This window comes from Camelina sativa, chromosome 17 (genome assembly GCF_000633955.1).
Source record: "Camelina sativa cultivar DH55 chromosome 17, Cs, whole genome shotgun sequence".
Classification (NCBI taxonomy): domain Eukaryota; kingdom Viridiplantae; phylum Streptophyta; class Magnoliopsida; order Brassicales; family Brassicaceae; genus Camelina; species Camelina sativa.
This window is the reverse complement of record NC_025701.1, coordinates 22,687,297-22,702,600: the sequence shown is the minus strand read 5'-3', so window position 1 is coordinate 22,702,600 and position 15,304 is coordinate 22,687,297. Positions and strand designations below refer to the sequence as shown.

Genomic DNA, 15,304 nt, shown 5'->3' with positions numbered 1-15,304 from the left:
AGAGTGGTAGTTTCGTCCTTTCATTAAAGAAAGGGTAGTGAGAATAAGTGGGGGTTTTCGAAAAATTGTTTTAAGGAAAAGGAGGATAGGAGATTAAAATCAATATATCTCGATTATGCTTATATTGGTTATTGCTGGTAGCTTTAGCTTTGCTTTAGTTTTTTTTTTAAGAACTCTTTGTATCATTCATTCAAATATAATGAAAGTTTTATGATGATACACCTAATTAGATATTACATAATGGATTTTTTGTTGACAGAATTAATGAAACGACTCGATCTATCAACCTAACAGAAGCTAGACAACAACCAAGCGAGTTACTAGAACATCCTCCTCTTCATTACCTTGATTCCACGATCACACTTTGCCTTTACATGCACCATAAACACAAATTGAGATGCATGAGTATTTGATAAACACTCAGTGAGGCAATCCTCCCATCTACTGGGCTATACACACAAGCAATTGAGATACTCTAACCATCAAACAACAAACAACAAACAAACCAGGCACTGCATCGACCGACGCCATCCTTGCATCGACCGACGCCATCCTTGCATCGACCGACACCATCAGGGGGTTGCATTGACCGACGCTTGATTTGCATCGACCGATGCATCAACCGATACTCACATTGCATCGACCGACGCATGCTCAACAATTCATGAAAAACCCTAGTTGCATCGACCGATGCCTCCACATGGCATCGACCGATGTTCCTAGAACAAATCGCGCCGTCCTCACATTTGCATCGACCGATGCACAAAGTGCATCGACCGATGCACATGCCGAGCATTGTTTTCCCCGAAGCTTCTCGCCGGATCTTCGTTCCTAAAACCATCAAACTAGATCCCAAGCCACAAGAAAGCTTCACAAAGCCTCAAATAACGTTCTAACAACCCAAACAACACATAAACAAGCAGAGCAGAGAAATCTCAAGCTTAGATACGCCATGGTCTTGCACTCACCTTTGCCAAGAAGATTCTGAACCTTAAACAAGCAAAACAACGCTCCTAGGAAGCTCCTACAACGATCCCAGCTACAGATCTCAACAGGAATATCCTCAAATCTCCCAAAATCCTCAAGAACACCTTTCTCTCTGTCTTTTTTCTCAAAAGCGGCCAAACTTGTCTAATGACGACAAAACACGACATAAGAGTTTTCCCTAACCCAAAAACGCAGCGTTTTACTTAAGTTGAACAGCCCAAAACCGGCCTTGCATCGACCGACGCATCACCAGCATCGACCGATGCACAACCCAAACCGGGTTTCTGGTTCGTGGATGTTATAATTCTCCCCCACCAACATAGATTCATCCTCGAATCTCGAACAACCATCAGTCAAGAACTCTTGTGCAACCGTCTCCATGGCCCGCACTACCTCTAACCGATCTACGAAGGTCACCTCTAGGCGATAGACTCACGTTCCATGCATTATTTGCCCTTGACTTTTGGACTTTGCTTTACTCATAGACCTTAACTTTGAGTTTTTATTGGCTCCTCATCAGGCTGAAACCTGCATGCCATAATGTTGGCTCCTCATCGCGCCAAAGCCCGCATGCCATAATATACAAGGAAGTCCAATATTCATCTCTCGGGTTGCCACCCTAAAGTGCGCCCCCATAACGTCATCCGAAGTCGACATACCAACCATACTCCCAAGCCACAAAGTCTCAGAATATGGCAGTACTAGAAGAACTAAAGTCCCCCAAGAGTCGCTAGCAAACAATTCTGAACATGTCTCAGTCCTATCCCTAACCAGGTTTCCTTCCCGTGGCTCGCGTAAGACAACACAATGTCCTACCACCCACATATCCCCTCACTGGAATACCTCATGACCACACAAGGATCATATACATGTCACAAGGGCCGCGACAAAGACTAAACAAATGTTCTAAACAGGACCGCCACCAAGGCCAAACAAATGTCCTAAACAAGACCGCCACCAAGGCCAAACAAATGTCCTAAACAGGACCGCCACAAAGGTCAAACAAATGTCCTCAATAGGACCGTCACGAAGACCACTTTCCCGAAAGACCGTCACGAAGATCATTTGTCCCGAAGGACCGTCACGAGACCATACATCCCGAAGGACCGTCACGAAGACCACTCATCCCAAAGGATTGCCTAAACAGGCCACACGTCCCGAAGGAACGTGACAAAGACCACACATCCCGAAGGACCGCCTAAACAGGCACATTGGCTAAACAACCCGCCACATAGGCCACACAATTGGCTAAACAACCCGCCACAAAGGCCACACAATGTCTCAAAAAACCACCACACATGGGCACAATGACTCAAAAGCCCGCCACAAAGGCCACATAAGCCCCTCCAAGGCTCACAATCACTTAAAATGGACAAATTATAACTCCCGTAAAACTTCCATTTTTAGAACTTCTCCCTTTTGGAAACTTTTCACTTTTAGAAACTTCTATTTAGGAAACTTTCCCTCAAACCACTGCCTCACGAAAATTTCGTACCCCGAACACCACCTCATCTTGTTACTTAGTCGTACAACCAACCATCTCTAAGCGACCAAGTAAACAAGAGAGATGGGCTGGAATACACCATTTCCGCTCCAACCACGGACTACAGCTGGGACCAGGCTAGACAAGCTCAAGTCGCGGCTTGCTTCTCATACCACTTCTTAAACCTTGCCTTCATCCTTGCCTCTGGCTCCCAAGTCTGCTCCTCAACACCATCACAGTCCCAAACGACTCTCATCAAAGGAATCTTCTTCTTTTGAAGTTCCTTGATCCTCCTCTCGAGAACCCTCACTGGTCTCGCCTCCAAAGTCATGTTAGGCTGAAGATCCTCAGGAATCTTAGCCAACACCTGATCATCCTCACAGAGACACTTTCGCAACATAGACACATGGAAAACCTTGTGGAACGCACGCATAACCTCAGGCAACTGCAGCCTATATGCCACCGGTCCCACCTGATCAATCACTCTGAACGAACCCATATACCTTAAACTCAACTTAGTCTCTGTCAATGACATGTTTGGACTCCGCAACATGGCCATCTTGAGGTATACTTTGTCTCCTACCTGAAACTCAAGATCTCTCCTCCTCTTGTCAGCATAACTCTTCCGCCTATCCCGAGCTTCCTTCATGTTCAGCTTGAGGACCTAAATCTTCTCCGAGGTCTCCTGAACAAAACTAGCATCATACATGCTTCTCTCCCCCACCTGAGTCCAGCATAACGGTGTACAACATGGCCTCTCATACAAAGCTTCATAAGGAGTCATCCCAATATTCGCCTGATAACTGTTGTTGTAAGCAAACTCTACCAGGTTCAAGTGATCTGCCTTATGGCCACCCCAATCCAACACACACATCCTCAGCAAATCCTCCAGCGTCTGGATCGTCCTCTTTGACTATCCATCTGTTTGGGGATCCTCTCATCTACTGGACTATACACACAAGCAATTGAGATACTCTAACCATCAAACAACAAACAACAAACAAACAGGCAATGCCTCGACCGACGCCAACCTTGCATCGACGGACACCATCAGGGGGTTGCATCGACCAACACTTGTTTGGCATCGACCGATGCAAGGTTCACTTGCATTAACCGATACTCACATTACATCGACCGACGCATGTTCGACAATTCACAAAAACCCCTAGTTGCATCGACCGACGCCTTCACATGGTATCGACTGATGTTCCTAGGTCAAATCGCGTCGTCCTCGCATTTGCATCGACCGACGCACAAAGTGCATCGACCGATGCACATGCCGAGCATCATTTTCCCCAAAGCTTCTCGCCGGATCTTCGTTCCTAAAACCATCAAACTCGATCCCAAGCCACAAGAAAGCTTCACAAAGCCTCAAATAACGTTCTAACAAGCCAACCGACACATAAACAAGCAGATCAGAGAAATCTCAGGCTTAGATAAATCTCAAGCTTAGATAAGCCATGGTGACACTCACCTTTTCCAAGAAGATTCTGAATCTTAAACAAGCAAAACAACGCTCCTAGGAAGCTCCTACAACGATCCCAGCTACAGATCTCTACAGGAACAGCCTCAAATCTCCCAAAATCCTCAAGAACACATTTTCTCTCAAAAGCGGCCAAACTTTTCTATCGACGACAAAACACGACTTAAGGGTTTTCCCTAACCCCAAACCGCAGCGTTTTACTTAAGTCAAACCGCCCAGAACCGGTCTTGCATCGACCGATGCATCACCAACGTCGACCGATGCACAATCCAAACCGAATTTCCGATTCGCGAATGTTACAATTAAAAGGAATTTACACAAGAAAAATATCTAAAAAATTATTAGGAATAAGATATATGTTAAGTCTATGCCATTTTATGCCTAATGCAAGCTAAAAAAATAAAGAAAAACAGTTGTATTTTAATTGTGGCAAACGAAAGTCATGAAAGATTTGGAAAACTACAGTCCAGTCGTTATTGCAAGATGATATTTATATATTCTCTGAAAACATTTTCAAGAAGTGATTTTGATTAAACAGAAAAAGCTGATGTTGTTGTTATATACTTCCTCTCTCTCATATATATTGATGTTTTAGTAGTTTCACACATATTAAAAAAAGTTAAGTTTTTTATTTTTAAATTAATTTATAATGATTTTATGGTAGAAAGAGAATACATAACCCACTAAATACTGTGCTACTTGGAATAAAATATAAAGTAAAAAGATCATTTTAGTTTTTAATCTAGAAAATCAATATTTTAGAAACATATTTTTTTTCCATAACATCAATAAGGGACAGAGGGAGTATTTTGTTGTCATCTCTCCTTTCGTAGTGCATGACTAACAACTTTTGTCAAACCAGAACACTACGTCTTAGTATGTGCTTTAGGCCATTATTCTTTATAATCTAGTACTTTCTCAGTTTTACAAATAATTATTTCATAAAGAATGTTGTTTTATGATTTTAATTTTATATCAAAAAGAGTGTTGTTTTATATTTTCAATACAGTTTTAAGACTAAATCTCTTTTTTATCTCTACTATTTCAGAAAGTATTCTGTAGTGTGTATTAATAAAGAATAAAAATAAATTTTTTTTTTTAATTTTTGTGAAAATGGTAAAATGAAACTCTTTGCAAAACAGAACTTAAAAGCTGATTCTCCCTCTTTCTCTACATTATTGATATGATATGAATGGAATGAGGACCTTAGAAACATTAAGACTTATCAAGAAGATGAATTCCAAGTACCAAATAATTTAATAATATATTTAACTAGATGATCATAGAAAAATTAAATGAAAAAAATATCTTTTGGAAATGGAGTCTATTAAGTTCAATTCATTTTATGACTTATAACAAGTTCAAAACATCGTGAAGAACTTTTTCATTTATGGCTAGAAAATTTTTGAAAATGTATATCAAAGATCTTTTCAAAGTCATCATTTTGAGAAAACAAAAAAAAGTTGAATCAATTTTTCAACTCCAGTATGATTTAAACATTTTTTTTTCCAATACTCAGCATTATCTGTGATTTTCTTTTAAAACTAATTTTTCTTTAAATATATTGATTGATCAAATTAGAAACCCAAACATTACTAACCTCTTTAAGATATACTTCCTCAGTTCTTTAATTCTTGATGTTTTAGTTTAGAAAAAAAACAAAATTATTAATTGATTCTTCAATCTACTGTATATCTATATGCACAAATCTCACTATTAGTTGACTTAAGAGTGCCGTAAGAGTGGGGTCATACTAAAAACTTATTTTTTGGTTAAACTTTTAAGCACCAATTAAAAAATCAAATTAAAAACCCAAACATGACTATGACTGAGTGAGTCTATATATCTCGGTTAAGCTACATTGGTATTGTTGGTAGGTTTAGTCTTGGACCTCTTGGTTTAGTTGTTTTTGTAAAGAACTGTGGTACTGGTACGATTCATTCATATTTAACGAAAGTTTTATCCTGATATTAGAACAAGTTTTATAATGACACAGCTAATTAGATGACGAAAAGGATTTCTTTTTTGAAAAATACTTAGGTTCATCCCACCTCCTCCTCTCTCAACCAATCAGAATAAACTATCTAATATTTTATTTAAAAATAAATTAAAATTAAATTAAAAAGCAAAACAAATTAAGTAAACAAATTCTGTATACTATTTAAGAAAAGTTAAATATTGACTTGGTTTAGATTTTATAATTAAACGAGATTATATATCGGTTTGGGTTTATAAATGAGAATTAGGGTTTAGATTTTACAATTAAAACGAAATCATTTCAGTTTGGGTTTACAAATGAGGTGGTTAGGATTTAGATTTTACAATTAGAACAAAATTTTATTTTGGTTTGGGTTTACAAATGAGATGGTTAGGATTTAGATTTTACAATTAGAACGAAATTATATGTCGGTTTGGGTTTACAAATAAGATGATTAGGGTTTAGATTTTACTATTAGAACGAAATTATATGTCGATTTAAGTTTACAAATGTGATGGTTAGAGTTTAGATTTTACAATTAAAACGAAATTATATATCGGTTTGGGCTTTCAAATAAGATGGTTAGAGTTTAGATTTTACAATTAGAATAAAATTATATATCGGTTTGGGTTTATAAAAAACGGTTTAAGTTTTTAATTTTGTAATAAAGTATACAGATTTTATTTCCTTATTTTATAAGGAGGTGAGTGAATAGGTTCATCCCTAAAGATGGGTGAACTCAAGTATTGTTCAAGTATTGTCCTTCTAATGGATTAAAAGGATTTTGCACATGAAAAATATCCATCAGGATTACAATATTTTAAGTTTATTCCATTTTATGCCTAATGCAAGCTAAAGAAAATTCCAAAACAGTTTTTTTTTTGTTAAAGGGAAAAATTCCAAAACAGTTGCATTTTAGTTATGGCAAACGGTCGAAAAGTGACATAAATGAGCATCATTTTTTTCCTTTTTTAAGTCAGTATAATAGAGAGAAATATAAGAGTCATATCACATTTTCAACTTTCAGTATAATCTGATTTAAACGTTATTTTTATTTCATTGCTCTTTTCACTTATTACTAGGATTTAACTCATGGTACACCGCAGGACAATATTTTTTATTTTAAATTTATATTGTATTTATTTATTATTTTATTATTGTTTTATTAATTTTAAAAATATAAAATTTTACAGGTATTTGATATAAGTATTCAAAGTATAGAATTTTTGTAGTGTTTTCAAGGTTTGAACACGTGTGGTATATGTATAGTCTAGTAATACATTTATCTCATGGTACACATTTAAAAGTGTTTTAAACAACAAACAATTCCACTTAACTCCCTATATATGATTAATGACAACCTGTCTCACCAAAATCAAAATAAGTTTTTGCGTAAAAAAAAATTCAAAATAAGTTTTTTTATCAAGTTTAATTATGTTAATTGTTTTACCAAATTAGCATTTTTTATATTTTATAATTTTTCCATGTCAATATATATAGTTTATGATAATTAATAAAATTTTAATTTTTTTGGTAATTCTTCAAAAAACAAATCAAATTATATGGGGGTTATCAACATATTTAATGTGATATTTTATAATTGGATTTTCGGTTTAGGAAATTTATTCATGTTAATATATAATTTTGGAGATTGTAAACTTTTGTTATGGAAAATATGTTGTATATCATTTAAATGAGAGATTCTAGCATCCATAAAAATAATTTTGGAGATTTAATGGGTTAAAACTTTAATGGGTAGAGTTGTTTTTGGAAAAATCGAAATGTATAGATGTTGTTAAAATTTTATGGCAATAAATGTAACAAATGTTGGTCAATTTAAGAAAGTTTAGTATTTGATTTTCTCTGCAATGTTATTTATGGAATTGTTTTAGGGATTAATGTTGTAAAATAAAAATTAAATAAGTAAAATTTAAAGGGCATAAACCTAAATGTACTTCAAAAATGTTAATATAAATTACTTAAACATTTCTATACAAGTTCATCTTTTCTTTCGATATTGGTGCTGTTCGTTTCATTATCGCAAGCGGCTGCGACAAACATTACCGCAAGTCTGTATAATTCTAGTGTTAAAGTCAACAAAGAATTCACTTTTCCAATCACTTAAACAAAGGACAAACAAATTGCCAAAATGAATTCATGTTATCACATTACAGCTTCACTCCAACAAATTCATGTAAGAAACAAGATAAACCCAAGTAAAGTCAAAGAGAGAGATAGAGCAGATTATGCTAACCCAATGAATCTTAACCCTTATCATGCTAACCCAATGAATCTTAACCCTCAACGGTGAAAGTGAACTAAATCATGCTAACCCAATGAATCTTAACCCTTAAGTATCATGCTAACCCAACAATTCAAATCCCAAATTAAGTCATGTAGTGAAACAAAAAAACCAATATACATGGAGAGGGAATTAGAGAGAGACGAAGAAACTCAAAGATTGGGAGAGAGATATGGAGACTGGAGAGATAGAGCAGATTGGAGCTTTGTCGTAAAGAAGGAGCTCACGCCGAGCTTTGCCGTGAAGAGAGACAGAGAAGGAGCTTCGCCGTGAAGAGAGACTGAGAAGAACAACAAGCTTTGTCGCGAAGAAGATGAAGATTTAGGGTTAGGTTTATTTGTGATTTCTCAAAAATAACAAGGGTATTTTTGGGTTTTACCATATATAATGATGCTTTTTAATCGCATACGCTGAATTTAACTAACGTCCAAATTTTTTTTTCTCGCAAGACGCTGCGTTTGTCGCTGCGTTTGTCGCTGCGTTTTGACGCAAGTACCGGCGGCAACAAAATGAACAACGATATATGCGTCTACCACAGCCGCAAGTATCTGCGGCAACCAAATGAACAGCCTCATTATCGAGAGAAATTATCCAACTTTATAGTGAAATGTTATTTTGTGTATGATATAAATAAATAAAGAGAATAACAACAATTGATATATGTTGAAAAGATGATTAGAGTCTACAGTATTTCGGTTATATTTGCAACACTGTTTATTATTGATTAACTTATGAAATTTATTTAGTTGTTGTATTTGGAACAAACAAGAGAANAAAAAAAAAAAAAAAAAAAAAAAAAAAAAAAAAAAAAAAAAAAAAGAGGAACAAAATTGCAAAGCTTTAAATGGAATTAATATCATGCAGCAAAACACAGTATCTTAAAAAGAAGTGACTTTGATTAGTAATTTTGTATTTAAAGATCGGATAGGACACAGTATTAACAACAACATCGGTCAAACCAGAACAGTGACGTGTTAGTCTGTGTTTTAGGCTAATATGCTCTTTATATATAACTTTGAGCTTCTGATCTCAACAAACAATCAAAAGTTTTGGTTTGACAAGATAAAAATTTGAAAAACATCGAAAATAGATGAGTAAATAAAAGTTTCATTGTTTCCGACTTAGCTCTTTTCGATGTTGATGATCAATTTGATGTAAGATCAAATCAATTTCATTGTGAAAGAAATGAGAACATTAGAAGTATTATAACTCATCAAAACGATGAACTGCAAGTACTAAAAAGTAAAAATAATTTTTTAACATCAGAATCTCTCATTAAGTAAATTTGAATAAGGAGAGCAACTGGGTAAATGTTGAATGTTGATTGTTTTGATGTGGAATTTACAATCAAAATAAAAGAAAAGGGACAAAATTGTAAATTTGTAAGAAATCTTAGGCAGGCTGCAAAAAGTAGTGTTTTGAGGCTCTCTGTTGCACATTAATGGCGAAAAAGACGACAAAAGAGACAAACTCAGCCTTGGACGTGAAGGCCTCTGCCTCTCCCTCCGTACGTACACTCACCACACAACATTCTCTCTCCCCACAAAACCATTTTCTGTTATATATATCACCAACCAAAACCTCTCTGCTCCGTATTGTTTCCTTGGCTTTACTCTCTCTCTCTCTCTTTTCTCTCTCTTCTTCGTTTCTACACACTTTTACTCTGTTTCTGATCTGATGTTTGGAGAAAGAAGATTCATGGGCTTTGGAGGTTTTCAGGGAGATTTTAACTTGGGACGAGCTCTTCCTCTTCCTCCTGATTTTGGTTCTGATGGGTTTCTTACAAAGAGTCTAGACACAAACCCGTTTCTGAAGAATCAGTGTTACAACAAGAGCGGTGATGCTCTGGATTTGTGCAGAAAGCTTAACAAAATGGGTATCTCTTGTGACATGAGCATTTGGACCAAACCTGAAGAAGAACCTTTCCGGGTCGACCCGGGTGATTTTGGGTCTAAAGCTACAACTCTTCATAGGTCTTCTGGGTTTGACTTTGAGCAGGAGGATCTGACTGGAGGAGCTGCTTCTCAGATTCATCATGATGGGTTTCGCAACTTTTCCTCTGTTTGTCTGCAAAACAACAACTTTCATGGAGCTTCTCCTCCGGAAGAGCTTAGATTGCTTGGCTTTCAAGATTCCTTAAACCCAAATGGGTATGAAGAGACGATGGCTTCTAAGACTCACAGAGATTTCCTCTTCGACCATATCCATCAACCCATAAAGCGTTCTCCTTGTCTCAGAGGCAACAACGGTGTTTTCAAGGGTTCGTTGATGTTTGAGAAATTTAGGGTTTCTCAAACCCTAGCCGCCATGGAAGGTTCTGGAGCTTATTATCCAGAAGATACTTCTCTGATGAGAAGGTATCCAGAGGATACTCTGATCGGTCAAGGCTCTTATGATAGGATGAGTCCAAAGAGCAGTATTGATTTGCCTTTGCCTCTGAGTCTCGTCTCCATGGTTGATATGTACGGATCTGTCATCTTAATGGCCAAAGATCAGACTGGTTGTCGAGTTCTGCAGAAATTAGTTGATCAAGGAACGTTTCTTGAGACTAATGTTATATTCCTTGAGATTATTGACCATGTCGTTGAACTCTCCATGGATCCTTTTGGGAACTACATTGTCCAGAAGCTTATAGATGCCTGTGATGAGGAACAGAGAACGTTGTTTGTGAGTGTGCTGACATCAAAACCAAGGGAGCTTATCAAAATCTGCCTCAACACTTATGGGTAAGTTCATCTCTTTCCATCAACTTTAGTAAAATTTTAAAAACCCCTAGATTCATTATTTTTTAGTCAACAAGTTCAATAGAGATGGAGACATTTCATCTTTTGAGGATTAAGATGAAATCTTTCTTGTTTTTTTTTTTTTTTTTGAGAAAGATGAAGACTTTTCTGTTTATGGAAATATTTGATATCTCTTCATAGTTTGGTATAAGGTTTAGCCATCGCTATCATTAAAAGAAGGCACTATTTGGTGGACAAGTATGAATTTTGGTTTTACTTTTTGCTGTTTTTGGACAAACCAAAGACTGCAAGCTTTATAGGAAGAAAAAATAAATAAAGCTGAGACCATTGGACAAAACCCTATAAATCCGCTTACATACTTCTGATTTCAAAAGATAAAAAACTTTTTGGCCAAAGCTTAAAAATTTGCTATACGTTTTTGAATCCTCATTTGTGGCTAATGGGTTTATGAATTAAAAAACAGGACAAGAGTTGTACAGAAGATGATTGAAACAGTGAGAACAAAACATCAGATGGCATTGGTCAAGTCAGGTCTCAAACCAGGCTTTCTTGCTCTTGTTAAAGATTTGAATGGCAACCATGTGATTCAAAGCTGCCTTCAGTCCCTTGGCCCTAATGACAACAAGGTTTTATTTATCATTTATGTCACATCTTTTGTTTCGTACTTAAGCTTTGATGAACGTTGTGAAATTGGGTGTTGGTTTGAGTTGGAAGCAGCTACAAAAGTCATGTGCTGAATTGTTGTCAGATATTAATCTTCATCATTTGTTTCTTACTTAAGCTCTGATGAATGATTTGATTTTGGTGTCAGTTTGTGTTAGAAGCTGCTACAAAGCACTGTGCTGAGATTGCAGTTCATCGCCACGGATGCTGTGTTCTTCAATGCTGCGTTGCAAACTCTGTTGGACCGCAACATGAAAGGCTCGTTGCTGAGATATCAAGAAACGCACTTCGCCTTTCACAGGATCCTTTTGGGTAAACATTATTTCCACCGTAGACTCAAAAGATTTTTTCTTATGATGATTTGGTATCGTTTGAAAAGCTTTCCTTATGGTTAATAAATTTTTGCAGGAACTATGTGGTGCAGTTCTTAATAGAGCAAAAATTTTCTGCAGTGAGGTTGCTAGTTCAGTTTAGAAATCACTACGCCGAGCTAGCGACTCAGAAGTTTAGTAGCCATGTGATTGAGAAGTGTCTAAGGGAGTATCCAGAGAGTCGATCTGAGATTGTCCGGGAGCTCCTCTCTAGTCCAGATTTTGAATATATTCTGCAGGATCCTTATGCGAACTATGTGATCCAAACCGCACTCTCTGTAACCAAAGTAAGTCCAAATAGATGAATCTTTTATAAGCTTTCAAAAACAGAACTTGATGACATGGCTTTTGGGGTTAACGCAGGGAGCTGTTCGTGCTATACTGTTGGAGAAGGTTTACAGGTTCGGGAAACTACGGTCGAGCCCTTATTGCAAGAAGATTTTCTCCAAGACCATCTTGAAGAAGTGACCTTAATTAGTAACTAAAAGCTGTTGTTGTCCTTATTTTGTGTTTCAAGATCATATAGGGCTATAGAGAAAACACTGCCCTGCCCTTAATGTTTTTGTTGTTAGTCTCCCTTTTTGTAGTGACAACAACTTTTGTCAAACCAGAATTACTTGTTAGTCTGTGTTTTAGGCCATCTACTCTTTAATCTTTAATTATATATATAACTTAAAGAGACCACACTGGTTCTCTCTGTCTCTCTTTTGCATTATTTGGGAACTCAAAAACACACAACAGAAACAACAACCAAGGTTTTGGAAGAACAGAATCAAAAGATTTGAAACTCATCAAAGAGAAATAGAGAGAGAGAGAGGGAGAGAATAGAAAACAGAAGCTACAGCAGCAGCTTTTGTTTCTCTGTGGAGGATTTATTGATTAAGCATCATCTTCACCAAGAAGTGCGACAAGCATCTTCTCGTAATCACCACGAGTGTCTTTGGTGATGGCTTTCTCCAAAGGAATGCTGTTCCTGCGCTGGTACTCCTCTCCTATGACCTTCAAGTCAATCTCAGCTCTTGTGGTCACAATTCTAGTGAGAGCTCCTTCGTCGGTTCCAGTTTTGTTGATTGCTGAACGAAGCACATCCACAAAGTAAAGCTCTGGTCTTGTCAAGCACTGAATAGTAGACCTCAACAGTGAAAGGAACTTGTCGTCATCATCTCCTTCCTCAAGGCTCTTGAGGATTTCCTCGCCATGATCATCTTGGTAGCGATTGAAAGTAGCATTGATCTGTGCTTTGCTCCTTGTGGACAAGATTCTAATGACATCCTCATCGGTGTAGTGCTTGTCCTTGATTTTCTCATGGATCAGCTTAGCCTCTTGCTTTGCCAATGTCATGTTCACTTCATCCCCTTCGTACCTGTATGAGGTAACAAGAGGAACCAAAAGCTTCCTGAAGTCACCGGTAGTGTGGTGAGCGACGTCCTCTTCAAGGGATTTCTTGTAGCGAGCATGGTAAGCTTGCCTAGCGTGAAGCAGCTGCGTTGATGTCCTTGTGCAAGCTACTTCCATAAGAACTTGGTTGCTTGAAGTCCATCTTTTGGTGGCTTCATTAGTCAATAAGGCGTCGCGCTCAGCGGGTTCAAGAGTCCACAACAAGATAGCCCTCTGTTCCATGACCAAAATCAATTAGGATACAATGACTTAACACAGATTGAAAAGTCCATACTTTAAAGTCTGAAATCGAACCTCGAAGTCGTTTGAGAGTTCCTTGTCAAGAGTCTTGAGAAGGTCTTCGCCGTAGGTTTCATGGTATGATTGCCTGATCTGTTTCCTCTGTTCAGCACTTCTGTGACCCAAGATTGATATGATCAAATCCTCGTTGGTACCCCATCCTGCGAAAACACACGAATAAGATTCACTTTATATAAGCATCAAAGTCAAATGGCAGATCCAAGAAAGCCACAAACTGCAGATCCATAACAACAAAAGGTATCAAAGTATTAATCTCAATCAAGATCTTGGACTTCAAACAAATCAGCACATCATAACAACATTTCAGATCTAGAATAAGAAGACAGATCTGTGAATTTGAGTTTGAGAACCAAAACAACCAATCAAGATGTCGTGTGAATGTTAGCATTGTCAGTATCAACATGATCATACAACCAAAAGTCCATTACAGACTGATCAGAACAAAAAAAAAAAGAACAAAAAAAAGGATCAAACCATTACAAGAACAAAAGATTATTCTAGATCCAACAAAGAAACGAGATCACTGGGGACTGATCCGATCCATGAAAGAACAAGCTCGATCTACAACATCAATACCATCATCAAAACAGATGATCATATAATAAAACACTACCGACACAACATCCATAATAAGATCGGACCAAAACCAAGTTCGATCCACATCAAAAACCATCTAAACAAATTATAATACAATCATCGACCAAACCAAAAACAACAGATACTGATGATAAGGTACATAAAAAGATAAACAAGAGCAACAAACACAGAGAACAAGAAGAAGCATAAAACTATACCTTCAAAAGCAGTTCTCAATTGCTCAGCATCTTCAGATGGAGCAGGAACAGAGTCAGAAACCTTAAGAGTCGCCATTTTTTTCTTCTTTGCAAGTTCTTTGTTATATGTTGAGAGTCGAAGCCGACGCAAGATTGACTTATATAAAGGAGAAAGGAAGGCTAAGAGGTTTTAGGACACGACGTGACCTGTCCGCATATACCAAAATATCCTTGAGCAATTATTTATTTGATCTGCCACGTGTTCCTTATTACACTTTATGAATTATTATCTTTTTGTTTTTTTCAATTCGCATCTGCTTAACTTTATTCGCAGGTCATGATTTCACCGAAAACAATCGTAATCTCCACTTTAACGGTTTGATTGGTTGTTACAAGATTATACGCGTTTATATATAAGTTTTCTAATCCATTTTGTATTTTATTAAGACAGTAGGACCGAATCCGCATTACAGCGCGGGGAAATATTTACGGGTATTGACAGTTCTTAACGAATTGAAATATGTTACTTTTTTTTATTAAGTATAATACAGCCGATTACAATAAATCTTATTGGTGTTAGATCACATATATATTTTATTTGGTTATAATTTGAATTTGATGGAAGGAAACATATATATATATATATATATATATGAAAAGAATAAAATGATTTAAGTTAAAAATATGTGGTTTTATATGTGGAATAGTTGAGAAGAGTATTAAATTTGTAATATATGATTTTAAAAGTAAATAATTGAATATTGAATATATTTGATTAAATATATTAGTTTCTAAGTCTAAATTACTATAATAGTAAGAATA

At 36.6% G+C, this 15,304-nt stretch overlaps 2 protein-coding genes across 3 annotated transcripts; one reads left to right on the top strand and one right to left on the bottom strand.

Annotated features, from left to right (window-relative positions):
* LOC104757871 (pumilio homolog 9-like) lies at window positions 9,737–12,546 on the top strand. Of its 2 annotated transcripts, XM_010480656.1 has the most exons (6): window positions 9,864–10,590; window positions 10,651–10,959; window positions 11,441–11,603; window positions 11,789–11,952; window positions 12,049–12,298; window positions 12,375–12,546. In XM_010480656.1, exons 1-6 carry the CDS (start codon window positions 9,911–9,913, stop codon window positions 12,477–12,479), a joined length of 1,671 nt encoding a protein of 556 aa, XP_010478958.1. In that variant the 5' UTR covers window positions 9,864–9,910; the 3' UTR covers window positions 12,480–12,546. The 2 variants fall into 2 exon arrangements, with proteins under 2 accessions (XP_010478959.1, XP_010478958.1); XM_010480657.1 differs by having other exon boundaries at window positions 9,737–10,959.
* LOC104757870 (annexin D1) lies at window positions 12,657–14,621 on the bottom strand. Its single transcript, XM_010480655.2, has 3 exons — window positions 14,504–14,621; window positions 13,704–13,849; window positions 12,657–13,622 (listed from the first exon to the last, which is right to left on the bottom strand). The coding sequence occupies exons 1-3, from the start codon at window positions 14,577–14,579 to the stop codon at window positions 12,891–12,893; spliced, it is 954 nt and encodes a 317-aa protein (XP_010478957.1). The 5' UTR covers window positions 14,580–14,621; the 3' UTR covers window positions 12,657–12,890.

Excerpts from the sequence above, each read along its gene's own strand:
- LOC104757871 (XM_010480657.1), top strand. The coding sequence starts at position 9,911 with ATGTTTGGAGAAAGAAGATTCATGGGCTTTGGAGGTTTTCAGGGAGAT. Across the intron at positions 11,953-12,048 it reads CTTTCACAGGATCCTTTTGG|GAACTATGTGGTGCAGTTCT; the intron begins GTAAACATTATT and ends AAATTTTTGCAG. Across the intron at positions 12,299-12,374 it reads CCGCACTCTCTGTAACCAAA|GGAGCTGTTCGTGCTATACT; the intron begins GTAAGTCCAAAT and ends GGGTTAACGCAG.
- LOC104757870 (XM_010480655.2), bottom strand. The coding sequence starts at position 14,579 with ATGGCGACTCTTAAGGTTTCTGACTCTGTTCCTGCTCCATCTGAAGAT. Across the intron at positions 13,850-14,503 it reads ATTGAGAACTGCTTTTGAAG|GATGGGGTACCAACGAGGAT; the intron begins GTATAGTTTTAT and ends GTGTTTTCGCAG. Across the intron at positions 13,623-13,703 it reads AACTCTCAAACGACTTCGAG|AGGGCTATCTTGTTGTGGAC; the intron begins GTTCGATTTCAG and ends GTCATGGAACAG.